At 46.5% G+C, this 23,827-nt stretch overlaps 1 protein-coding gene across 5 annotated transcripts in view; it reads right to left on the reverse strand.

Annotated features, from left to right (window-relative positions):
• The window catches only part of FAM120A (family with sequence similarity 120 member A), a 140,726-nt gene that overhangs the window by 76,409 nt on the left and 40,490 nt on the right, over window positions 1-23,827 (reverse strand). For 4 of the 5 annotated variants that reach the window (XM_036896868.2, XM_036896866.2, XM_036896865.2 and 1 more), the window contains exons 2-3: window positions 13,956-14,202; window positions 11,522-11,604 (exon numbers count right to left, since the gene is read on the reverse strand). The exons of the other annotated variant lie outside the window; for it this stretch is intronic. In XM_036896868.2, the coding sequence (XP_036752763.2) occupies window positions 11,522-11,604; window positions 13,956-14,202 (330 nt within the window). The remainder of the gene's footprint in view (window positions 1-11,521; window positions 11,605-13,955; window positions 14,203-23,827) is intronic. 5 annotated transcript variants of the gene reach the window in all.

The following is a 23,827-nucleotide window of genomic DNA, read 5'->3' on the forward strand; positions in this document are numbered from 1 at the left end:
GAATTTACCCTAAGAATGCAGCAGCCCAGTTTGAAAAAGACAGATGCACCCCTATGTTTATCGCGGCACTATTTACAATAGCCAAGAAATGCAAGCAACCTAAGTGTCCATCAATAGATGAATGGATAAAGAAGATGTGGTACATATACACAATGGAATATTATTCAACCATAAGAAGAAAACAAATCCTACCATTTGCAGTAACATGGATGGAGCTAGAGGGTATTATGCTTAGTGAAATAAGCCAGGCGGAGAAAGACAAGTACCAAATGATTTCACTCATATGTGGAGTATAAGAACAAAGAAAAACTGAAGGAACAGAACAGAAGCAGAATCACAGAACCCAAGAATGGACTAACGGTTACCAAAGGGAAAGGGACTGGACAGGAGGGGTGGGAAGGGAGGGATAAGGGTGGGGAAAAAAGGGGGCATTACTATTAGCATGTATAATGTGGGGGGGCATAGGGAGGGATGTGCAACACAGAGATGACTATTAGTGAGTCTACAGCATCTTACTATGCTGATGGATAGTGACTGTAATGGGGTTTGTGGGGAACGACTTGGTGAAGCGGGGAGTCTAGTAACCAACATGTTCTTCATGTAATTGTAGATTAATGATAGTAAAATGAATTTTAAAAATAAATAAATAAAATAAAGATGCAAAGCATAAAAGAGATTCATTTTGTTTTGTTTGAATATATTCAATTCTCTTGTTGATAATTATGTTCACGTAAGTATGTCAAAGTTCATTCATGTTTTATTTTGCTTTTGAAATCTGTAGTGTGCTGTTAGGTTTCAGGTAACAGTATCTACATTTTCACAAGGTTGTAATATGAAGTATTGATGTATTATGGAAGTTGCAGTACTACCATTTTGATTAGTCTGAAATAAATTATGAGTAAGCAAAGAAAACAAGAACAGAAAAGCACTTCACCACCTCTCCCACCTAATGCCCTGATGTCACATAAATGTCACATATGCATCATGTGTATTTCTGCAAGCACCATAATCATTTAATTTTTTATCTTATCATCTAAAACTAACTGCTCATGTGGAGGTGTGAACAAACAGGAATATGTATCACTTTTACATCAATTATTAAGACAATGATAAAGAGCAAGGACAGCAGGTACTCTGTCTTCCATGTGATCACCTGCAGCCATCCAGCTTGATCTCTAAGCCCCACCCTCAATCCACAGGGGGACTGATGCCATGAGCAACTATGATTTCGAGACCATTGGCACCGCTGTTCCTCAACTACCTCTTTGGCCGCTTGTTTACATACAAGTGAGTACAAACACGAGTTTCACATAATATCACTGCTGAATAGAAAAACCTGACCCACTTCATCACTAGGAAAATTAGATACCTGAGAAAACTCCAGACTCACTCATGGGTAAGGCACTGTGATGGAAAACAGGAATACTGGGCAGGTCTCTGGCATCCTGCCTTGGGGAGATTCACCTTTTTGTTGGACAGAGAATCTTGACCAGGCTCAAGAAGGCCCCGTGGAGGTCACAAGGAGGCCCCAAGGGCATAGGCTCCCGTAAGGCTGAGCAGCCGTGGCTCTCCTAGTCTAGGTACAGTCTCTGCCCACTGATCCACCAAAGGAGCCCTCCTGCCACCAAGCCACTGAGTGCACCCCAAGGCCCAGTGTTTTTCCTAGGAGTCAAGAGTGAGATAACCACATGGGCTATGCTCTTTAGAGTCTTGAGACGTTATGGCCTGAATCAGTGTTGTGCATACACTGGCCTGAATAAAACTATGAAACAGCCGCTAAAGTGCAATTATGTGAACAGAAATCACAGCTCTGCAGGTGGAAGCTGATACACAGACACACTGAGGAATTTAACAGATTTAAAACTGTAAGTATTTAAGTACTGAAATTGAACAGAGAAAAGTTCTTGCCACATTTTCTGGACAAGGATCAGCAGCGGCCAATGGGACACAGATGTCTGTGCCAGCTGGGCCACCCTCCACTTCGAGAGCACCAGGTGCTCTCCACCTTCACATCACAGGGGTACGGGCAGTGCCCTCTGGAGCCCTGACTGGGGGTTGTGCACTGGGCAGCAAGCCAGCAGCAAGGCCACCCCCAAGCCCACAGGCTATGCACAGCCTCACACTTTTGTCTCCTGTCTCCTAAACCATGCCTCTGCCAGTGTTATGAGGTTCTTTCCTATGAAATGATGGTGGATCAGGGTTCCTCTTCCTCCTAGCACAGTGAGAACTCAAAGTCGGCAACACTAAGGCGATCCTCCATTGTTTGGCAGATCCTTGAAACCCAAGCCCTTTATGGGTGAAGGTGACCACCAAAGACCATCCACGGGGGTGGGAGGCGGGCCTGCAGGTCAGACGTGGGGACCACAGCAACACAAGCAGTCCAGAAGGAGAGGATGGAGGTCAGGAAGCCAGCTGGCTGTGGGGAGATGAGAGCCAGACAACTCCCAGTTTCTACCCAGGACTACTGCAGGGGCACCTGGCACAGGCAGCAGAGAGACAACACCCCAGAGGACAAAGCCATTCAGAGAAGGTGATGACCTCTGTACAGTGCGGGCAGAGCACTCAAGTGGGGAGCCTGGCAGCGGGAGCTACGCCTACAGGCAGGGAGGAGGTCTCCCTGGGAGGAGGCCCTGGAGAGGCATCAGCATGGAAAGGGAATGGAGTTGCCAAGTAGGGAGGTGTGCAGTGAGGGCCACAGCGAGGAGCAGACAGACCCCAAGGACCTGCACGGGGTCGGGGCAGAGCAGCCAGGATCTCGGCAGCAGGGCAGAGGCTTCCAGAGGACGGGAGGGAAGGGCAGATGGGGGACAGTGGCTTCTGCCCTGGGACCTGAAACCATTCATCAGACCTGTTTGCTAAGTCATCTGCAGCCTTGAACAAAGGCCTACTGTGGCAGCCCAAATACAGTGGAGGCTCAGCTGTTGGGGACATCGCTGGAAGCTGCCCTTGGGAGGGCCATGGATGAGAGGGGGCACTTGGCCAAGGTGGGGAGACCAGGCCTCCCTTACACACTTCAGTCCTAGAGCCAGGAGAGCTTGGGGCCTTGGGTTGAGGAGTGTTCAGTGACACTGGCTCAGGGAGGCCAGGGTAGCCTAGTCTCAGGCTGGAAAAAGAGAGAAGTGGTCCTGAAGGAAGGCAGCAGCAGACGGGATCAGGGTGAGGGTGGGAGGGCTCATGAGCCAAGGAGGAAGGTGCAGGAGTCCCTGCCCCGGGACAGACCACAGGCATCGGACAGCATGCCCCTTAGTTTTAATGGGATGTGCCACATCAGTAAAAGGCCTCCTTCTCAGGCACATGCTTCCCGGAGCTCTGACATGTGCATACGCTCCTGGTGCTGCTGCCACGGTCACTGACCGGACCAAGTCCACCTGCCCACAGTCCCAGGCTGCCTAGTCTGCCGTTTACCTGCCTTCCTTCGCTGTGGCTTTGCTTTCTCTAGGGTTTACATAAGTATGACCATACATGCTTGCTTTGCACAGTCACTCCACAGCTGACCCACCCATTGTCAGCTGGGGCTGGACATTCAGCCATATCTGCATGTGGACACACAACCTCATTTCTCATGGGCTAACACCAAGGAACGGGATGGCTGGGGTACATGGCAGGTACCTGTAAGAAAGGGACAGACTGTCTTCAAAGCACCCATCTGGATTGTGCTTCCCACCACCATGTCTGAGATGTGGCATCGCCAAGATCCTCTGTCCTGCCCTTCCTTGTGGCCAGTTAGCATGTCACTGAGGCGTGAACTGACACTCCCTGGATGCAGAGCATTGCGTGTGCTGGCTGAACGACCTGGGGGCATCTGGTGGCAATGGCCACCCATCACTGCTGGCTGTGCCTTCTCCTCGAGCTGCTCTTCCCACACACTGTGTGCAAGTCCTTGGTGCAGGATATATCCTACAGACAGCTCCTCTCTCTCTCTCTAGCTTGCTTTTCATTCTCCTTACTCAGGGTTGTAAAGAATTTCTCTTTTTCGCCTAACACTAATTTTCATATTTTTTATTTTTGCGTATGGATGTCTAATTATTATAAAACTATCCTTCATTATTTAGTTACCATGGGACACCTGACAAAAACACATGTGTGCAGCACACGTCTGCACAGGCCTATATGTGGCCTCCACAGTGCCCCACTGCCCTGTGTCAGCACCAGGCTGAGCCTTGAAATCAGGCAACAGGAAGCTCTCCAACTCAGCTCCTTCTTTTGAACATTTTTGTTGCCACCTGAGGTCCTTTCTCAGACTTTAAATTTTAAAGTCTCATAAATTTTAAAGTCAGTTTTCCAATTTCTAAGAAAAAAAGCCTGGGATTTGCTTGGGATGCAGTAAATCCATGTAATGGTGGAGTGTTTTGATCCATGAACACACTGTCTCCCCATCTATTTAGGTCCTTTTTTACCTGAGGCCATCCATCTATAGTAGCATCCATCTGTCCAGACATGTGGTTCTCAAGCTGAGACAAGGCAGACCTGGCACAACCTAGGGTGGGGATCTGCTGGACAGGCTTGATGGAAGAAGGAGTCCAAGGAGGGTGATGCTGGCTCAACTGGTCAAGAGGCCCCACCTGAGGTCCAGGTTGACTGGGAAGGGGAGCCAGTGGAGGCCAAAGCATGAGGGCTGGCTGGGGAGAACACACTGGGCAGGAGACAGTGGGGATGGAGGCAGAGGCCAGGCAAGCCGACAGGAGGAGATGGCCCACTTCTGGAGAGCACTCAGGGCAGGACCTGTGGGAAGTGGCAGGCAGGGCCCTGAGGCATGAAGCCAGAGAACAAGCAGCCAAGGTGTCACGGGCGACCTCCAGCACTCTGAGCTGCGGACGATTCCGGAAGGTAACAGGGAAAGACTGAGATACCTAAGGCTTTAGTAAATGACAGAAAATGACTGTGTGGAGAGGCTTGGAGCAGTAAAAGGTGGTACAGGTGTCCTGAGTCTCAAAAGTTATCAAAGGACACCATCAAAAAAGTGAAAAGACAGTTCACAGAACAGGAGAAAGTATTTGCAAGTCACGTATTTGATATGACACTCACTTGGATCCAGAATGTATAACAGTCTCTTATAGCCAACAATAAAGAAAAAAACTTTTTAATGGGCAAAGGATTTGAACAGACGTTTACCCAGAGAGGACACACGGACATGAATGAGCTCAGGAAAGGACGCTCACCACCTCAGTGAAGGGAGGCGCACAGCGCACCCATCAGCTCGGCCACGAACAGCACAGCAGGGGGAGGCAGAGCCAGTGCCCTCGCCCGCTGTGCAGACCACCCGCAGCTCCTCCAAAGCTGTGTGCAGCTCCCATGTGACAAGCAAGTCCCGTCCTCGGCAGGTGTCTGAGAGAGACAAAAACGCACATGCACACAGACTCGTGCACGAGTACTTGCAGCAGCAGCTTCCACAACAAACTGTGGCCCCTCCACGTGGTGCAGTGTCATTTAGGGTAAAAAAGGAATTCTGTGCTGGCACACGCCACACACGGGTGACCTGAGACATGGTGCTCAGTGACAGAAGCAGGCGCCAGAGCTCACATACTTCCACTTGGAAGAACTGTCAAAACAGGTGAATCCAGAGGCGGCAAGTCAAGGGGCTGCCAGGGGCTGGGGATGAGAAAAGTAGGGAGACAGGGCTTCTTGGGATGGTGAGAATGCCCAGCTCTATAAAAGCTCAAACCACAGAACTGTATACTTTTGACAGATAGATGTAATGATACCTGAATTACATCTAAAAAAGGCTGTTATAAAAAGAAAGCTTTCTAACCAAGAATTGCAAGTAATCAGCTGTCACATGTCCTCCTGCTCCCAGGTTTGGCTGGTCTCAAGAAAGGTGGTGCCTCTGGCTGAACCAGCTCAGAGCCCTTGCTGTGCATATCGCAGATGAGGCAGCAGTGTGTGTGTGTGCACTCACATGTGCACGCTGGGCTCAGGGCCGGGAAGCCACAGTGAGAACTGCATTGCCAACAGAAGCCATAAAAAGACTTGAAAAAGAAATGACTCCTTGATCCCCAGGCTGCAGAAAGGATATGTGAGCAGGCATGAAAATGACATTAATCTCATACACCTCCATCAGAATTCTTGGGTGACCCAGTCCACTGTCAAAAAGCTGTCGTATTTTGAAATGAATCTTTTTTCCTGAACACTGTCTCAACAGTGGGCTTAACATATTCAGTAAACCATGTTGTAAACAGATGTGCTGTCATCCAGGCTTTGTTGTTCCATTTCTAGAACATAGGCAGAGCAGATTTAGCCTTGTTCTTAAGGGCCCTAGGATTTTTGGAATGGTCAACAAGCATTGGCTTCTGCTTAAAGTCACCAGCTGCACTCGTCTCTAACATGAGTCAGCCTGCCTGTCCCTCAAAGCTTTGCAGCCAGGCACTGACTTCTCTTCTCCAGCTATGAATGTCCTAGAAGGCATCTTCTCCTGAGATGAGGCTGTTTCCTCTACACTGAAAATCGGTTGTTCAGTGCAGCCACCTTCATGAACGATCCTGGTGAGACCTTCTGAATAACTTGCTGTAGCTTCTGCATCAGCACCTGCTGCTTCTGCCGCACTTTTATGTTAGGGAGATGCCTTCTTTCCCTAAACCTCCTGAGCCAGCCTCTGCTGGCTTCACACTTTCTCCTGGGACTTCCTCCCCTCTCTCAGCGTCACAGAATTGAAGAGAGTCAGGGCCTTGCTCTGCATGAGGCTTTGCTTCTCGGGAATGTTGTGGCTGGTCTGATCTAGCCAGGGCACTCAGACTGTCTCCACATCAGCAGTTGGGCTGTTTTGCTTTCTCATCACTCGTCCGGTTCCTGGAGGAGCACCTTTAACGTCCTCCAGGAACTTTGCTTCACACCCTGGCTCGCTGTTTGGGGCCTGGCTTCCGCCTGCCTCGGCTTTCAACGTACCTTCCTCACTGAGTTTAGTCGTTTCTAGCTTTTGATTTAAGGTGGGATACGGTGAGGCTCTGCCTTTCCTTTGAATACTTAGGAGGTCACCATAGGGTCATTAACTGGCCTGATTTCAACACTCGTTTCCCAGGGAATGGGGAGGCCCGAGAAGAGGGAGAGAAATAGGTGGTGGTGTTCAGTGGAGTGGTCAGAATGCACACAGCATTGTTGATTAAGTTCACTGTCTTACTTGGGCTTGTTTCATGGAGCCCCAAAACAATTACAGTGGTAACATAGAAGACCACTGATCACAGACACCATAACATATACCCTGCTGATGAAAACGTTTGAAATTGCAAGAACTGTGACACGGAAACACAGTGACCAAATGTTGTTGTGACCAAAATGTGACACAGAGACAGAAAGCGAGCAATGCTGTCAGAAAAATGGCGCCAACAGACATGCTCAATGTGAGGTTGCCACAAACCTTCAATGTGTGACAAATGCAGAATCCGTGAAGCACAGTAAGACAAGGTGTGCCTGTATAGTAGTGACAATACTAGTGTGAAGTATGTTTCTGTTAAATTCTGGAGAATCTGTGGAGTGCTTATCTTCCAGGACTGGTGTTATGAGCAGCTCCCCTTCCAGGTTGTAGAATGCATGGTTGAATTTTTTCAATCTTCCAGGCCCCTAAAACTACTTTTTCTAGCACCCAACACAGTCCTCAGATTTCAGGAAGTGCTTCTGTGCTCTTACAAAACTCCAGGATGACTTCTTGGAAGGGAATATATTGTGTCACCTTCAATTAGCACTAACATGCAAGCAGGAATTCCCTCTCTGGAAGGTCCACGGGGCCCACACCACTACCTCCTGCAAAGCCTCAAAGGGTGGAACGTAGAATGAAGCCCACCTTTCTATTTGCATATAATTTATACCCAACTTACTTCCAAGAAGGATCTCAAGAGGGATCTGACCACCAGCCTTGCTCCAACAAGACTGCATAATGTCTCAGCTACAGCACAAAGCCTCAGCATGCCTGCACAGTGCCGAGGCACAGGCACAGCAGGTGTGAGAGCCCAGGGCTGGTGGGACACTGGGCGGTGAGGAAGCCAGGCGGGCACCCAGACCAAGCTTCATCCCCAGGCCCCCTTGGGAGTGTGTGGTCAGACAGACAGCTCTCTGTCACCCTCATGTCCCGGGGAACCCTGACATGCACCTCTCCAGAACCAGGTTCCCTCCTCCTGGGTCAACTGCCACACCCTATCCCTTCAGGCACCCACAAAAAGAATTATTTGGTGACTGCTGATGGCAGACAGTAAGACACTAAAAGCATAAAATTAGAGATGACTTCGGGTAAAATTCTAGGTAAATTTAAATCACGATCCTGCCATGATCTGATGGGCTGCCTGGGTATCACCCTGCCTCAGAGAAAGGTGAGCTGGTAAATAAAGGTGAATCAGAAGGTCAGGCTGTAACACCAGAGGACACCTGCATCAGAAAGGGAGCCACAAAGGGCAAGGGTCGAGATGGAGCTCGGAGAAGAGGCGGAAGTGGGGAGCTCTGGGGCATGCAGGTGGCACGGCAGCAGCCTGACCAGGGGTGGCAGGTGGGCTTGGGCAGCACATCCAGGGCAGGGTCTCCTCCCTGCTTGCCATGACCAGGGCAGAAACAGAGACTGACCAACTTCCCAGGAGGACAGTGCTTGCAGAGGCTGGGAAGAGGGAGGTAGCACAAGGCCTGCAGGGCAGCCAGTGTAAAGACAAGGCAGGTGCTCCGAGCAGGGACTACTCGGGTGTCACAGGCCACATCAGGGGCAGACATTCAAAGTACAAGGAACTGAATGTCACGTTTAGGAGCATGAAGAAAATTATGGCAAATACCTGTATACTAATGGTCCAACTTAAAAGCTTCTTTTTTAATTAAAATAACTAAATACCTACCCAAAAGCAAAAATTCTACAATTTTCTAGGTCTTGAAATCACAGAAAAATAAAAACCCAAAAGCGCATGAGAAAAAGGGTGCTCTTTCAGCACGTGCCCATGGCTGGCCACACCACTCCTCAACGGTTCTAGAACTGTACCAACATGACTGCCTCTCACTCTCCTGAACACAAATAAACTGTCTTTACTCGTAGATCTATGAGATTCAGCGCTACCTTACTAAATGGCAGCTTATAGGGTCAAAATGGAAGTGCTGAAAAGTTCAAACTTGACCTCCATCAGCATGTCCAGCACCGTGTGCCCACTCCACAGGCACCACCCTATTAACAAGGCTGCACAGAACAGACCTCTATTCCCTTCCCAGCCTCCTCCTTGGGTTTCACCCCATGACCTAGTTGTCTCGGGCTCATCCCTACACCCCCAGGGTCCTCCTATGCTTCTCGAACCACAGGCTGCACCCAGACACGTCCCCAGCACAGCTGGGGCAGTGGGTGGGGAGGCATAAGGCAAAGGGCTAAGACTGGGTCACTGCATATCGGGTGCTCCAGCTGATTAGGTAATGAGCTCACAGACACCAGCCTTTGGTGACCTAGTAGATGTGACTCTGGCAAAACATTACAGATAAAGCAGGATGAAAAGAATGGGCTGTGGAGGGCTGAGCTCAGAGGTGAGAAATCAAACCTTCAAAGCTGTGTACATGATAAACTGTGATTAAAAAAGAACTAATAAAATCATGAGAAAGTTTCATAGGCAACAACTAACCTAATTTTCAAAAGATGTAGTTAGTTTTATAACTGGGAAGAAGAGACTACAGAGCAGATGGCATTCGGGTGACAGGGTGCGGCAGCCACGTCCACAAGGAGTCACCCTGCCAAGTACCCCCCTGTGCTGGATAACTGGAAGAAAGCAGCACACAGGAAATGTGTACAAAAGGTAAAAACATGAAAGTTTTACAATTATTGAATTCTAAGTCAGTTGTGCTTGCATTTCAGAACAAAACTTCAAAACTCCTGTATCAACCTATGGAAAAATTATTTTGGGTTACTTCTCCATTATCCATAAAAAAACACCCAGCTAATATTTAAATATACATGACTGGATCCTGATTAAAAAAAACAATAAACAATGCTGTATATGAATTGCAGGGAACAACTAGAGAAAGGTGAATATGGACATATTAAAAGACATTAGGGAATTATCACTGATTTACTTAATGTGATCAGTCCCATGAATAAAAGATCCTTATTTTTAGGTGGTGGTGATATAAACTCAACTTTTCTTAGCTAAAGTGTTGTGACATCTGCAACTTACTTTCAAACAGTTGAGTTAAAAATCAAGCACAAACGTAAATATACTTTATAGCAAAATGTTAATAACCATTGAACCAAGATAGTGCATATGGATAGACATTTTCTATTTCAACTTTTTACATAGTTAATGTTTTTCTTAGCAGATAGATGGCTCCCAAAATCATGCACACACCAGGTCACTCTCAACCTGGGACAAGGAGCAGGGCCAGCTCAGCCTGGACGCACGCTTACGGTCTGGGTGCTGGGAACCTCCCACCCCGGCTGTTCACCATGACACAGACAAGACTCAGTGCTGTCTCGGCCTGTGGGGGCGCACAGCTTACCGGCCTGAAGAGCATAGCACTTAGTCCACCTGATTTCAGCCTGTACTTTTCCTAGTCTGCGTTTCAGTACTGGTATCACCAGGAGCTTAGCATCAAGACTATAGATTGTAGCACCTCTTGGACAAGAACACACGAGAACACTCTGGCCCTCAGCAGATAGAAAGTTTTACTCCTTCAAGGACAGAAAAGCAAAAGAAAACTAGCAATTTCTAATGAGAGACACAAAACTGACTTCAGGCACAAGTTGAAAACCCTAGACCAAGAGCTGTCATAACATAGTAACACGTAGATGGAGAAAGAAGGGGCTTCTCAGTGGCAAGACACATGACCACAGACATAAGAAAGGGATTCCGCTGGAACTTCCCGGCATCCCCGAAGTTCATGCCAAGCTAAACACAAACACTCCAATTTGAACAACTGTAATCCTGAGAGAACTCAGAATTTTACAAGGAAAAGTGCCTTCAGGAACCATTCCCTGACATCCAAGGCCCCAGGTTCCCAGCCCCCTCCCCAACTAAGGGCAACTGTGGCCCAAGGCTAACAGGAGAGGAGGCCATAGCCATTCGGGGCTACTCAAGGCCTCCGGAAGCTCACCAGCAAAACTACCCACTTCCCAGGGGTGCACGCTCCCCCCACCCTGCCCTTCACAGCCACCTCCCACTCAGAAAACCAAGGAGAAGTGGGTCTTCCATAATTTCAGAAAATTAGTAAAAGTAATTTAGAATTTATCAAACTATGCAAAGATGTTGATCCAAGTAACAGATTGACTACATAACCTATCAAAAAAATTAATTTTTGTCAGCAAGAAAATTAAAAGACTGCCACCTATCTAGGTACACAGCATGAAGAATTCCCCTAATGGAATTTTTAAGGACATTTATAAATTCCCCTAAAATATAGGTGCTGGGAACAAGACAAGGCAATGCTTGTTTTTAAGGCAGTGCAGATCCTAAAGTTAGGGGAATCATGATGTTGCTTCTTTTGTGGCATATTTCCTTCTACAATAAGGCACATTATTTACATTATCAGAGGAGTTAACAAAATCAACAGCTGATGATTAAATGTTGCAAATGAAATGAATTTGTACCTTAAGTGAGGCTAGTGGATGTTCTGGACCAAGTAAACTCCAATGAAAGGAAGCCAGGTCTTCATCAGGTAGGATGTGGTTTCCTGGAAAACAAGCAGGCGATGAAGCCATTCCCATGAGACACCGGGAAAACGCAGGGCACCACCTGTGCCACCAGCAGACCACCTCCCTGTTTCCAAATCACAATGTGACTTCTTAGCCCACCTCACCTGGCACACACAGAAACTTCCACATGGATGCTGGAAACATTTCTCACCTGTACCATAAAGCAAGCTACAGCAAGCAGACGTCCTGCAGTCACTCGAGTGCTGTGTGAGCCTCCAGAGGGACTGTCTGGCACAGCACCTAGTCAGCCCAATACACAAATGCTCCTCCACACACAAGGGACTGTGGCCCAGCCACAACCCATGAACCAGGACCCCACAGGTGGAACCCACGTGCCATAAACCCCGCCAAGTAAGGCTAAGCGACAAGGGCTGCACTTGTGACAGAGGTCACACCCTCCTCCATGATTTCTGACACTATCACAAACACCGAGTCAGGGGTGCAGGCTACACCCCACCAAGGAGTGCCTCCATCTGCTGCCTGACATGGGGCTGCACCACCAGCAACTGTATTCAGCTGAAAAGCTAGGTTTTGCGAGACTCTTGCTTCACTGGAGTGCCTTTCAACAGCAGTAATCTGTGACTTCCATAGATAGAGCATGAATCTACCTCCCCACGGAAATAGATTCACTAATTAGCCACTAACAGAGGAAACAAGGGGAGTCCCATCAGTGCTAAGGGTAAATCCTCAACACACAAATGTACTGCACCACCAGAGGGGCAACGCCAAGCCCACTGGCCAGGAACTGAGCTGAACGGCGCTCTATGTCCGTGGGCATGCAGAATTTAAATGTGAAGGAAGGATGAAGTGCCAGATTTCTTTTTTTGAAGCTTCTATCTGAAGAAACAGTAAGCCAATACTAGTATCAGAAATAGTCTGTTAAAATGAGCAAAATACTTAAATGAATATTCCACCCAGCTTTTCTAAGACAAAATGATTTGATAGCTTTATTTCCTATTACAAAAAGGAAAAGGAAAGAAAATATTCATTCTCATTTGAGGGCACTGAAACATTTAGACAAAATATAAAATAAAAATGCCTAGAGCCAATTATGAGTTTACCTATAACTTGTCTAAACTTTTTGAAGCAATTCCAAGCCCTAAATTAATTTATCAGTCAATTATTCAAAATGCAACAATCATTCTTCATGTATTAAATTTTCACAAAATAATTTAGCTAGAAGAATATAATTTGGAATTATCTTCCAAGAAATGTATTCAGTGCTTCTTAAATCAGACAAATATCCTTCCATACTTCCAACTAGCTAAGGCAACCACATTCTAAAAGCATATAATTTTCCTGTTCACTTAAAGTCAATGAATATGCCCATGTCATTCTGGATAACATTTAAGTAAATGTGAGACATTTCATAATGTGCCCATCCACATCATCACTCCATCACAACGGAGAAAATACTATTTGAAAACATGAAAGTGTATTTGGAAAATCAGTTTTAATCCTCCAAGTCCCAAGAGTTCCCTAAGAAAATGGACACAAACAGTCAAGTACTAACTTAAATACACACATTTGAGATTGGTTCCAAATAAACAAAGACAACATGTAAAATCAGAATTTTGGTGATTAACTGGTATTTATATAACAAGAAATGCTATCACCAAATAACATGAAAAATCATGGCTCTCTCATTGTAATTTCTAACTATGTAAAACTTTCTCAGAATGTTTATAACAGTCTGATAACCAAGAATTTCTAAAACTATCCCACAGTGTCATTCCCTCTCACACACTGTTGGTCAGGGCTGCTCACTGCACAGATGGAAATAGGCCAGAAAACCCTCACTTGTGTGGAGGCCACACAGGGCCTGTGTCCCAGCAGCCCTCCAGCATCCCCACAGCTCATGGACTTCAGGGACACATTTACTCACACTGCAGACACAACTGTCACCAACTCTGAGCAAACGAGAGCTGGACATCCAAGTGGCTAGAGACACATGCAGGTGGGAGGTGGGGAGCTAGCAGAATGGGAAGTCAGTGACTATGAGATGCAGACAGACAGTGACACACAAGTGTGTCATGCACTCGAAATTTATTTTTAAATGAAGAAATTATTTTCCCCAAACTTTAAGTGAATTTATTCAGAAAATTCGCTTTTAGCCTGTACAGAACAAAACATAAATGAGCACTTAAGAACCAAAGCAGCACATTATAGCCTAGTGACAAACAACACTGAGTAAGGGATGCTACTGAAGAGGCATGTAACCCCCAGTTCTTTTAAATTTAAGGTATAATCCGAAACACTTCAGCACTGACTTTTAAAAATATCAGCACACCCCTGGTACAGCACTCCTTCACAAAACAATCCCACCTACCTAACAGAGCAGCAAAGATGGGGAAGCGGTTTGGGTTCAGGTCCAGCTGCTTGGCAACCTCATGCATCAGATACTGGCTCGTGGTGAGGCTCTTCCCATTGCGGCTCAGCTTCAGCGCATGGGCGCTGAAATAGTAGGGGATGTTGCACAGCGCATAGTCAGAGTCATACGCAACCAGGCCATGGAAGCCGTTTTCTCTGCAGAAACCAATCACTTCCTGGTGGTGGTCCTCGATGCTCTGCGCGACCTGTGTGCAAGACAGCCTGTGGTCAGTGGCTGCGGCTCCTGGCCACACACGGAAGTGTGGGGTCTCGCACTGCAACCCAAGAGCTGCCAAGAGAGCCTTGCAGTTGGCAGAGAGCTAATGAATTGTGCCAAGCCCAGGGGGAAATCATCCCCTGGGCAGTTGCAGAGTGTCCCATTCAGACTGCAAATTAAGACAGCCACCCTCAGTGAAACCAGGTAACTCCTTCGAAGTGGATCAAATGTGTAAGATAGGTGAACCATAAGAAGGATTTTTTTAAATATTAAATAAAAGCCATGGATACCTGTCACCCACCTTCTACTAGTTATACAACTGAAGCACTCAACAATAAGGATGAACATATTTACTCCCAAAATAATGGTCATGTGCTTATTCCATGCAAAGGACCAGCCTGGTGTGCAGGTTTAGGCCCACCATGAACACCAGGCCTCAAGTTATGCCCTTTTAGTGACGGAAGCTACAAGCCAAAGCTTCCCCACTGCTCTGGCTCTGCCCTGATGAAAGGTCACCACAGCGTACCTCTGGTGTCCATGACATGCTCAGGAAGGGCAGAGGCAAGGCCCATGAGGAAGTGGGATGCCCCTGGAAACCCTCTGTCCCCAAAAAAATATACCAAAAGGCATCAAGAAACATTCTCCTAAAATACATAAAGTCAAAGACAACCAATTCCTCTCCTGCTGTTTCCCAAACTCATTCATCCAGCTAAAATCTGGTGGATTTTTGTTTCTACAATGGATAAAGTATGTTAGAAAACAATTTTAAACTAAATCAAGTGACATTGCTAACTGGAAAATGAACCCTCCAAAGAGTCCTAAAAGTGAAAAATATGTGCCTTTAAAATGCAAATTTCTAGAACTGCACTGTCCAAGATGTGGCTATCCTGAATTAAAATTAAGTTTGAGTGGGTCAACAGTCACCCCTGGGTGTCCCTGTAGAGTTCTCCTAATCTCTCATTGACTTTCATAATATAAGTGGTCACCAAATCTTGTCGGAAACTCATTCACAACGAAACCTCACAATTACTAGCAAAGCACACCTTTTAATGATGCACAGTCCAAGGAAAAATAATTTTCTGTATTTTTTGATAAAAATATTTTACTTTATAATGAAAAAATAATGCCCTATTTTTTAGACCTAATAGAGCATTAGGTCAACTAATGCTCATCCCAATGCTCTACTTTTTAGAACAGAAGAATGCTGTTTTATGCCTTAACCTGATAATGCTGTACCTTCACTAAAATACAAATATATAGTGAAAAAGAAACTCTCACCTTAGGACAGCTTCATCACTTACATCCTAGAGATGAAGACACGCAGGCGCACATTCTCTGACGAGCATCCCCTAGTCACTTGGAGCATGGCGTTCACAGTGGTGCCGCACAGCATTTTTACTCACCAGCAATCCTGGCCCATCCTCCAGACACCTCTAACACTAAGGCTGCACAGCCTCCTAGGAGGCCCTGAAGTAGCGGAGGCTGTGGGTCACCACTCCAGCTCCCCACCCCTCCAAGAAGTTCTAGAAAAGGCAGAGTGGCGGCCTGCTCCACAGCCAGCTCCCATAGAGGAGACAGGCAGAACAAAACACATCAGATTGGTGCTGTACACTCAGTATTTATATTTTTCAAGAGTTTATTAGCCCATTCTCCCAGGAAACAGTCTGAAAGCAGTCCAGAACCCAGCTCTGCCCGCCTCTGGGCATTCTCACCCAGAAGGGCATTCACCAGGGAAGAGCAAGGGCACTGGCAGAGGTGCACATGGCGTGTCTGCAGCCTGGCCTTGTGACCCATGGCAAGCAGTTGGGGGTGCAGTCAGAGGAGGCGGGATCCAAGGAAGGCCACTGGCATTGAGCAACAGGCAATGTATTTCCACAGCTGTAAAACATTCATGCCCTTTGATCCAGTAATCTTACTCCAGGAAATAGTGGCTAAGAAACCAGCATGCCCGACAGATGCTGTTGGGAATGTTAAAGGGGCAGGATAGACTTCTATAGATAAAAACAAGTTTACATCACAGAGCTGGGTAAATGCAACAACTAACAAAGAAGCTTATGGCAAAATACTACACAAAACCATTCCCGAACACAATATCTGGCACATATAACCACGTAAAACCATCTAGGAAAGGCTCGAAGGGAAAAAGCAAAATACAACACAGCTCTGTCAGGGTGGTGCAATTACACTTAAAAAAAAAAAATCTAATGAAAAGCTGCAGTGGCACTGGTATAAGCCAAGCCCACAGTGGCGACCTCAGGGCCCCCACACTGGGGACAAATTTGCTCCAACTTTCACACATTCATCTGTCATGGACAACAAGGCATGTGGCTTAATCCTCACATATCCATATCCAAGGTCTAGCTTGGCACCTGGCACATGGAAAGCATCAAAAGAATGAAAAATGCTGGAGGTCCAATTTCAGGGCCCCAAGGGTCTTTACTGATAAAGACAAATGCGGTACATTCTACCCAGTAGGTGCCCACCTCTGCCTCTGGAGAGAGGCACATGGTGCCCCCACCATCACTCCCACTTCCCCAAACACCACTCCTTGTTCCCTTGGAACCCTGGGCTTCAGATTGGCATTAAAATGCAAGTGGATGAGCTATTAATAATTCACTGCAACACGGATCTACAAATGATTAACAATACCTTAAAACCCTCCAGAGCACACCCAACATTAAACAAATAGTTGCAGGCTAGATTTAACCTCCCAACTCAAGATAAAGAAACGCCTAAGCTCAGGCTCCAGACAACGAGGGCAGTGGTGGCCCTGCACATGACCCCAGGCTATTGCATGCCCAATGGGGCACCCAAAGCATGGGCTTCCAGCGGGCCTGGTGCCCCCACCTGCCCAGCTAGGAATATAAAACGAATGGGTCTTTAAGGGTCCTCCAACTTCTAAAATTCTAGTATTCTTCCCCCCTAAAGCCCATTCTGCCTGTACCCACAGCTGCTCCGACAGAGAGCAGAATGGGGGGGACAGTGGGCTGGCATGGCACAGAGGGCATCGGTTATCAGCACACACACGTCCCCACCGGCAGTCCCATCTGGTCTGTGTCCATGCCCTCTATACAGAACCAGGGCTCTGAGAACAAGACGCAACGCCAGCGGGGAGATAGAGGTGAGGACAGGAGGTGCTTCGGCTGGAGGAGTGGGTATCAAAGTGGCCCACCTGACAGGTGCACAACAACAAAGCTGGCACAGTGTATGCAACAAAATCACAAGGTGCTATTTGGGCATAGCCCAAAGTACAGGAATACAGGAGTCCTGCCGAGTCCATGCTGACACTAATAAACGACTAAACAAAAGTCGGAGAAAGACACAAACCTTCCCTACAGAAGAATTCAAGTAAGAATGTGGTCCCTCTTCAGCAGATGGTGTTTAACCCCACCAGCCCCCAAACATAGGCTGCAATGAATGACTGCTTCCTGCACAGGGACAGCAATCTCCTCACAGAGCAGATGTGTGGGATGTGTGACAAGAAGGCGTCTCTGGGACATCCCCCACAACAGCGAGGAGACAGCGCCACCTACAAACACCTGATCAGGGTCCAAAAGTGTCAGTGAGACAGGCAGAGGTTGAGGTGCCGTCCCAGACCAAGAGACTAAGAAGACAACCCGCCGAAAGATACTCTGCATTGAGTCCTGAAGCCAAAAGGGACCCTGATGGAGAGACAGTGACAGGCGAATGACATATGGGAAAGCACCACCAAAGAGAACCATGCCTCCCCTGGGCTGACGCCCAGTTTGGTGCTTGTGCCAGCCGCGGGGTGTTCCATGCATGGAGGCCGAGGAAGGATATTTGGGAATTCTGGGTACCATCTTCACAACTTCTCTATAAACCTAACATTATTCCAAAGTAAGTAGTTTACTTTAAAAAGAAAAAAGTGAAGTCTACAAGGCAGTTGACAGACTTCTTTGAGCTACTTCATCAGGTGAATGGAACAGGACAGGCACATCCAACCAGAAGCAGGACAGGCTACCCCATGGGGTGGGGCATGTGGGGGTGGAGAACAGGAGCAGAACATCACTAAGAATGTGCCGAGGTCCCCTGACAGCCTGTGGTACAGCTAAGGAGGATGCGGCAAGGCAAAGAGGGGACAGAAAGGTCTGAGTTGCATCAGAATATGGCTTGAGAGACAGTCCTTTGATTAAAAATAAAACTTAAATGCCAGGGGTGAAGCTTCAGGGCAGCAAGCCCCAGAGCATGAACTACACTGTCCCCATCCCACCGGCTCCACGGACCTACTCTCACAACACCCATCCCTAACTTTCCAGCTCCTGGCTCAGATGGGCCCCAATACTGTGAAGCAGGTTATGTCTGGTTCTTTATTTTTTTCTTTCTCTTACTAAGGTATCGTTGATGTACAATCTTATGAAGGTTTCAAATGAGCAAGACTGCAGTTACTACCTTCTCCCTTATTATCAAGACACCTCCACATACCCCATTACAGTCACTGTCCACCAGCGTAGTAAAATGCTACAGAGTCAATTAAAGATGGCGCCATGAGAGGAGAGACAGAGGCTTCCTCCTAAAACTGGATACAATTAGAAAACATACTTGGCGCAACTAATCCTGAGAGCAACAGGAAAGAGGACGACGCAGGCTGCACAATCCTGGAGAAAAGAGCAGACCTCACCGAACAGGGTAACGTACCGGAGCTGTGGCTCCGTGGGACCCAAGCCCCTCCCCCACCCCAGCTCACTGGAGGGAGGAAGAGAAACGGAGCAGGGAGGGATTGGAAGGCTTGGGACTGCTGAATACCTAGCTCCAGAGATGTGCTCTAGGAGCACAAACCTGTATTTCACCGTGCTTTCATGAGACTCGCATGGAAAGTTAATACAGGCAGAGCTCCTGGGGAGACTGGGATTCCGGCCCTTGTGGAAAGCAGGGATCCATACCCGGCTGCTCTGGGACAAAAACTTATACCTGTGTGACCGGCCCGCTGGCTCAGGCAGTGGGGACAGGCACAGCAGCCAGGAGGCCGGGAACAGCTCTTTCCTACCCCATGGCACCAGTACCACTAACTTGTGACCCCCGACATAGCTTCAGGGGCTGAGCAGCTCCAGGGACTACAGCTTCTGGACACTAGAGGGGGCCATATACAAACATGAAAAGCCAAAGGAACCTTGTCCAGAGTAAAATTATTAATACAACTCCTGAGAAAGACTTAAATGATATGGACCAAATGACTCTTCCTGAAAGGGAGTTCAAAATAAAAATCATTAACATTCTAATGGGGGTATGGAAAGACATCCAAGAACTCAGGAATGAATTCAGGTCGGAGATCCGATCACTGAAGAGCACGATGGAGGGAAAGCAGGTTGGATACGGTGGACACAATAAATGAAATAGAAACTAGAGAAGAGGAATACAAAGAAGCTGAGGCACAGAGAGAAAAAAGGATCTCTAAAAATGAAAGAACATTGAGAGAACTGTGTGACCAATCCAAGCAGAACAATACTCGCATTATAGGGATACCAGAAGAAGAAGAAAGAGAGAAAGGGATAGAAAGTGTCTTTGAGGAGGTAGTTCCTGAAAACTTCCCCAATCTCGGGAAGGATATAGTCTCTCAGGCCACGGAGATCCACAGATCTCCCAACACAAGGGACCCAAGGAAGATAAGAGCAAGACACATAGTAATTAAAATGGGAAAGATCAAGGATAAGGACAGACTGTTAAAAGCAGTCAGAGGAAGAAATAAGATCACATACAAAGGAAAGCTCATCAGACTAACAACAGACATCTCAGCAGAAACCTTAAAGGCCAGAAGGGAGTGGCATGATGTATTTAATGCCATGAAGCAGAAGGGCCTGGAACCAAGATTACTTTATGTGGCAAGATTATCATTTAAATTTGAAGGAGGGATTAAACAATTTCCAGATAAGCAAAAGCTGAGAGAATTTACCTGCCACAAACCATCTCTACAGTCTATTTTGGAGGGACAGCTATAGATGGAAGTGTTCCTAGGGTTGGATAGCTGTCACCAGAGGTAATAAAACCATGGTAGGGAGGGTTGAGCAGCTGATTGTGAGGCAAATGGAAAATTAAATTGACTATACCTAATGTCAATCAAGGGATAGACAAAAAGTACAGAATTTGATACCTAATATATAAAGAATGAAGGAGGAAGAAAAAAGGAGGAGAAATAGAAAAGAACCTTTAGATTGTGTTTGTAACAGCATACTAAGTGAGTTAAGTTAGACTCTTAGATAGTAAGGAAAGTAACCTGGAAACTTTGGTAACCACTTATCTAAAGCCTGAAATGGTAGTAAGTACATACCTGTCGATAATCACCGTAAATGTAAATGGACTGAGTGCACCAATCAAAAGACATACAGTCACTGAATGGATAAAAAAACAACACCCGGCCGAAGGGGCGGAAGATGGCGGCATGAGTAGAGCAGCGGAAATCTCCTCCCAAAACAACATATATCTATGAAAATATAACAAAGACAACCCTTCCTAGAATAAAGAACAGAGGACACAGGACAATATCCAGACCACATCCGCACCTGAGAGAACTCAGCGCCTCGCGAAGTGGGTAAGATAAAAGCCCCAGCCCCGCGGGAGCCAAGCGCCCCTCCCCCCAGCGCCCGGCGAGAGAAGAGCAGGCAGAGCGGGAGGGAGACGGAGCCCAGGACTGCCGAACACCCAGCCCCAGCCATCCGGGCCAGAGTGCAGGGCGCTCGATACTAGGAAAACAGGGCAGCAAGAACAGTGAGCAGGCACTGGAGGCTGGGCGACAGAGGACATAAGAAAAGCGCGCGACCATTTTTTTTTTTCTTACTTTTTTACTGTTTTGTTTTGGCGAGCGCTTTTTGGAAGTCTTAAAGGGATAGGGACCCCAATACTAGGGAAACAGGGCAGAAAGACCGGTGAGCAGAGGCCTGAGGCTGGCACCGCAGAATAAAGAAAAATGAACGACCACTTTTTTTTTTTTTTTTAATTAAAAATTTTTTTTTTCTTTTTTTTTTTTGGTGGGCGTTGTTTTGTTTTGGCGGGTGCTTTTTGGAAGTCTTAAAGGGGCAGGGCGGGTCACTTAATCCAGAGGTAGGGAATCCAGGATCTCTGGGCACCCTAACCCCTGGGCTGCAGGGAGCAGGGAGGCCCCATACGGAGATAAATAGCCTCCCAGCAGCTCCTGCTCCAACACGACTCCACGATTTTGGAACAGCTGCCCGAGCTAGGCCACGCCCACAGCAACAGCGGAGATTAACTCCATAGCAGCCGGGCAGGAAGCAGAAACCCTGTCTGCGCGCAGCTGCGCAGCACAAGCCACTAGAGGTCGCTGTTCTCCCAGGAGAGGAGGGCCACAAACCAACAAAAAAGGAAGTCCTTCCAGCCGTCACTCGTCCCAGTTCTGCAGACTATTCCTATCACCATGAAAAGGCAAAGCTACAGGCAGACAAAGATCACAGAGACAATAACAGAGAAGGAGACAGACCTAACCAGTCTACCTGAAAAAGAATTCAAAATAAGAATCATAAACATGCTGACAGAGATGCAGAGAAATACGCAAGAGAAATGGGATGAAGTCCGGAAGGAGATCACAGATGCCAGAAAGGAGATCGCAGAAATGAAACAAACTATGGAAGGGTTTATAAGCAGAATGGATAGAATGCAAGAGGCCATTGATGGAATTGAAATCAGAGAACAGGAACGCATAGAAGCTGACATAGAGAGAGACAAAAGGATCTCCAGGAATGAAACAATATTAAGAGAACTGTGTGACCAATCCAAAAGGAACAATATCCGTATTATAGGGGTCCCAGAAGAAGAAGAGAGAGGAAAAGAGATGGAAAGTATCTTAGAAGAAATAATTGCTGAAAACTTCCCCACACTGGGGGAGGAAGTAATCGAACAGACCACGGAAATACACAGAACCCCCAACAGAAAGGATCCGAGAAGGGCAACACCAAGACACATAATAATTAAAATGGCAAAGATCAAGGACAAGGAAAGAGTGTTAAAGGCAGCTAGAGAGAAAAAGGTCACCTATAAAGGGAAACCCATCAGGCTAACGTCAGATTTCTCAACAGAAACCCTACAGGCCAGAAGAGAATGGCATGATATATTTAATACAATGAAACAGAAGGGCCTTGAACCAAGGATACTGTATCCAGCACGACTATCATTCAAATATGATGGTGGGATTAAACAATTCCCAGACAAACAAAAGCTGAGGGAATTTGCTTTCCACAAACCACCTCTACAGAACATCTTACAGGGACTGATCTAGATGGGAGCACTCCTAGAAAGAGCACAGCACAAAACACCCAACATATGAAGAATCGAGGAGGAGGAACAAGAAGGGAGAGAAGAAAAGAATCTCCAGAGTGTGTATATAAAAGCTCAATAAGTGAGCTAAGTTAGGCAGTAAGATACTAAAGAGGCTAACCTTGAACCTTTGGTAACCACGAACTTAAGGCCTGCAATGGCAATAAGTACATATCTTTCAATAGTCACCCTAAATGTTAATGGGTTGAATGCACCAATCAAAAGACACAGAGTAACAGAATGGATAAAAAAGCAAGACCCATCTATATGCTGCTTACAAGAGACTCACCTCAAACCCAAAGACATGTACAGACTAAAAGTCAAGGGATGGAAAAACATATTTCAAGCAAACAACAGTGAGAAGAAAGCAGGGGTTGCAGTACTAATATCAGACAAAATAGACTTCAAAACAAAGAAAGTAACAAGAGATAAAGAAGGACACTACATGATAAAGGGCTCAGTCCAACAAGAGGATATAACCATTCTAAATATATATGCACCCAACACAGGAGCACCAGCATATGTGAAACAAATACTAACAGGACTAAAGAGGGATATAGACTGCAATGCATTCATTCTAGGAGACTTCAACACACCACTCACCCCAAAGGATAGATCCACTGGGCAAAAAATAAGTAAGGACACGGAAGCACTGAAAAACACAGTAGAGCAGATGGACCTAATAGACATCTATAGAACTCTACATCCAAAAGCAGCGGGATATACATTCTTCTCAAGTGCACATGGAACATTCTCCAGAATAGACCACATACTAGGCCACAAAAAGAGCCTCAGAAAATTCCAAAAGATTGAAATCCTACCAACCAACTTTTCAGACCACAAAGGCATAAAACTAGAAATAAACTGTACAAAGAAAGCAAAGAGGCTCACAAACACATGGAGGCTTAACAACACGCTCCTAAATAATCAATGGATCAATGACCAAATCAAAATGGAGATCCAGCAATATATGGAAACAAATGACAACAACAACACTAAGCCCCAACTTCTGTGGGACGCAGCAAAAGCAGTCTTAAGAGGAAAGTATATAGCAATCCAAGCATATTTAAAAAAGGAAGAGCAATCCCAAATGAATGGTCTAATGTCACAATTATCGAAATTGGAAAAAGAAGAACAGATGAGGCCTAAGGTCAGCAGAAGGAGGGACATAATAAAGATCAGAGAAGAAATAAATAAAATTGAGAAGAATAAAACAATAGCAAAAATCAATGAAACCAAGAGCTGGTTCTTCGAGAAAATAAACAAAATAGATAAGCCTCTAGCCAGACTTCTTAAGAAGAAAAGAGAGTCAACACAAATCAACAGTATCAGAA

The sequence above is a fragment of the Manis pentadactyla genome, chromosome 3, assembly GCF_030020395.1.
Source record: "Manis pentadactyla isolate mManPen7 chromosome 3, mManPen7.hap1, whole genome shotgun sequence".
NCBI lineage: Eukaryota > Metazoa > Chordata > Mammalia > Pholidota > Manidae > Manis > Manis pentadactyla.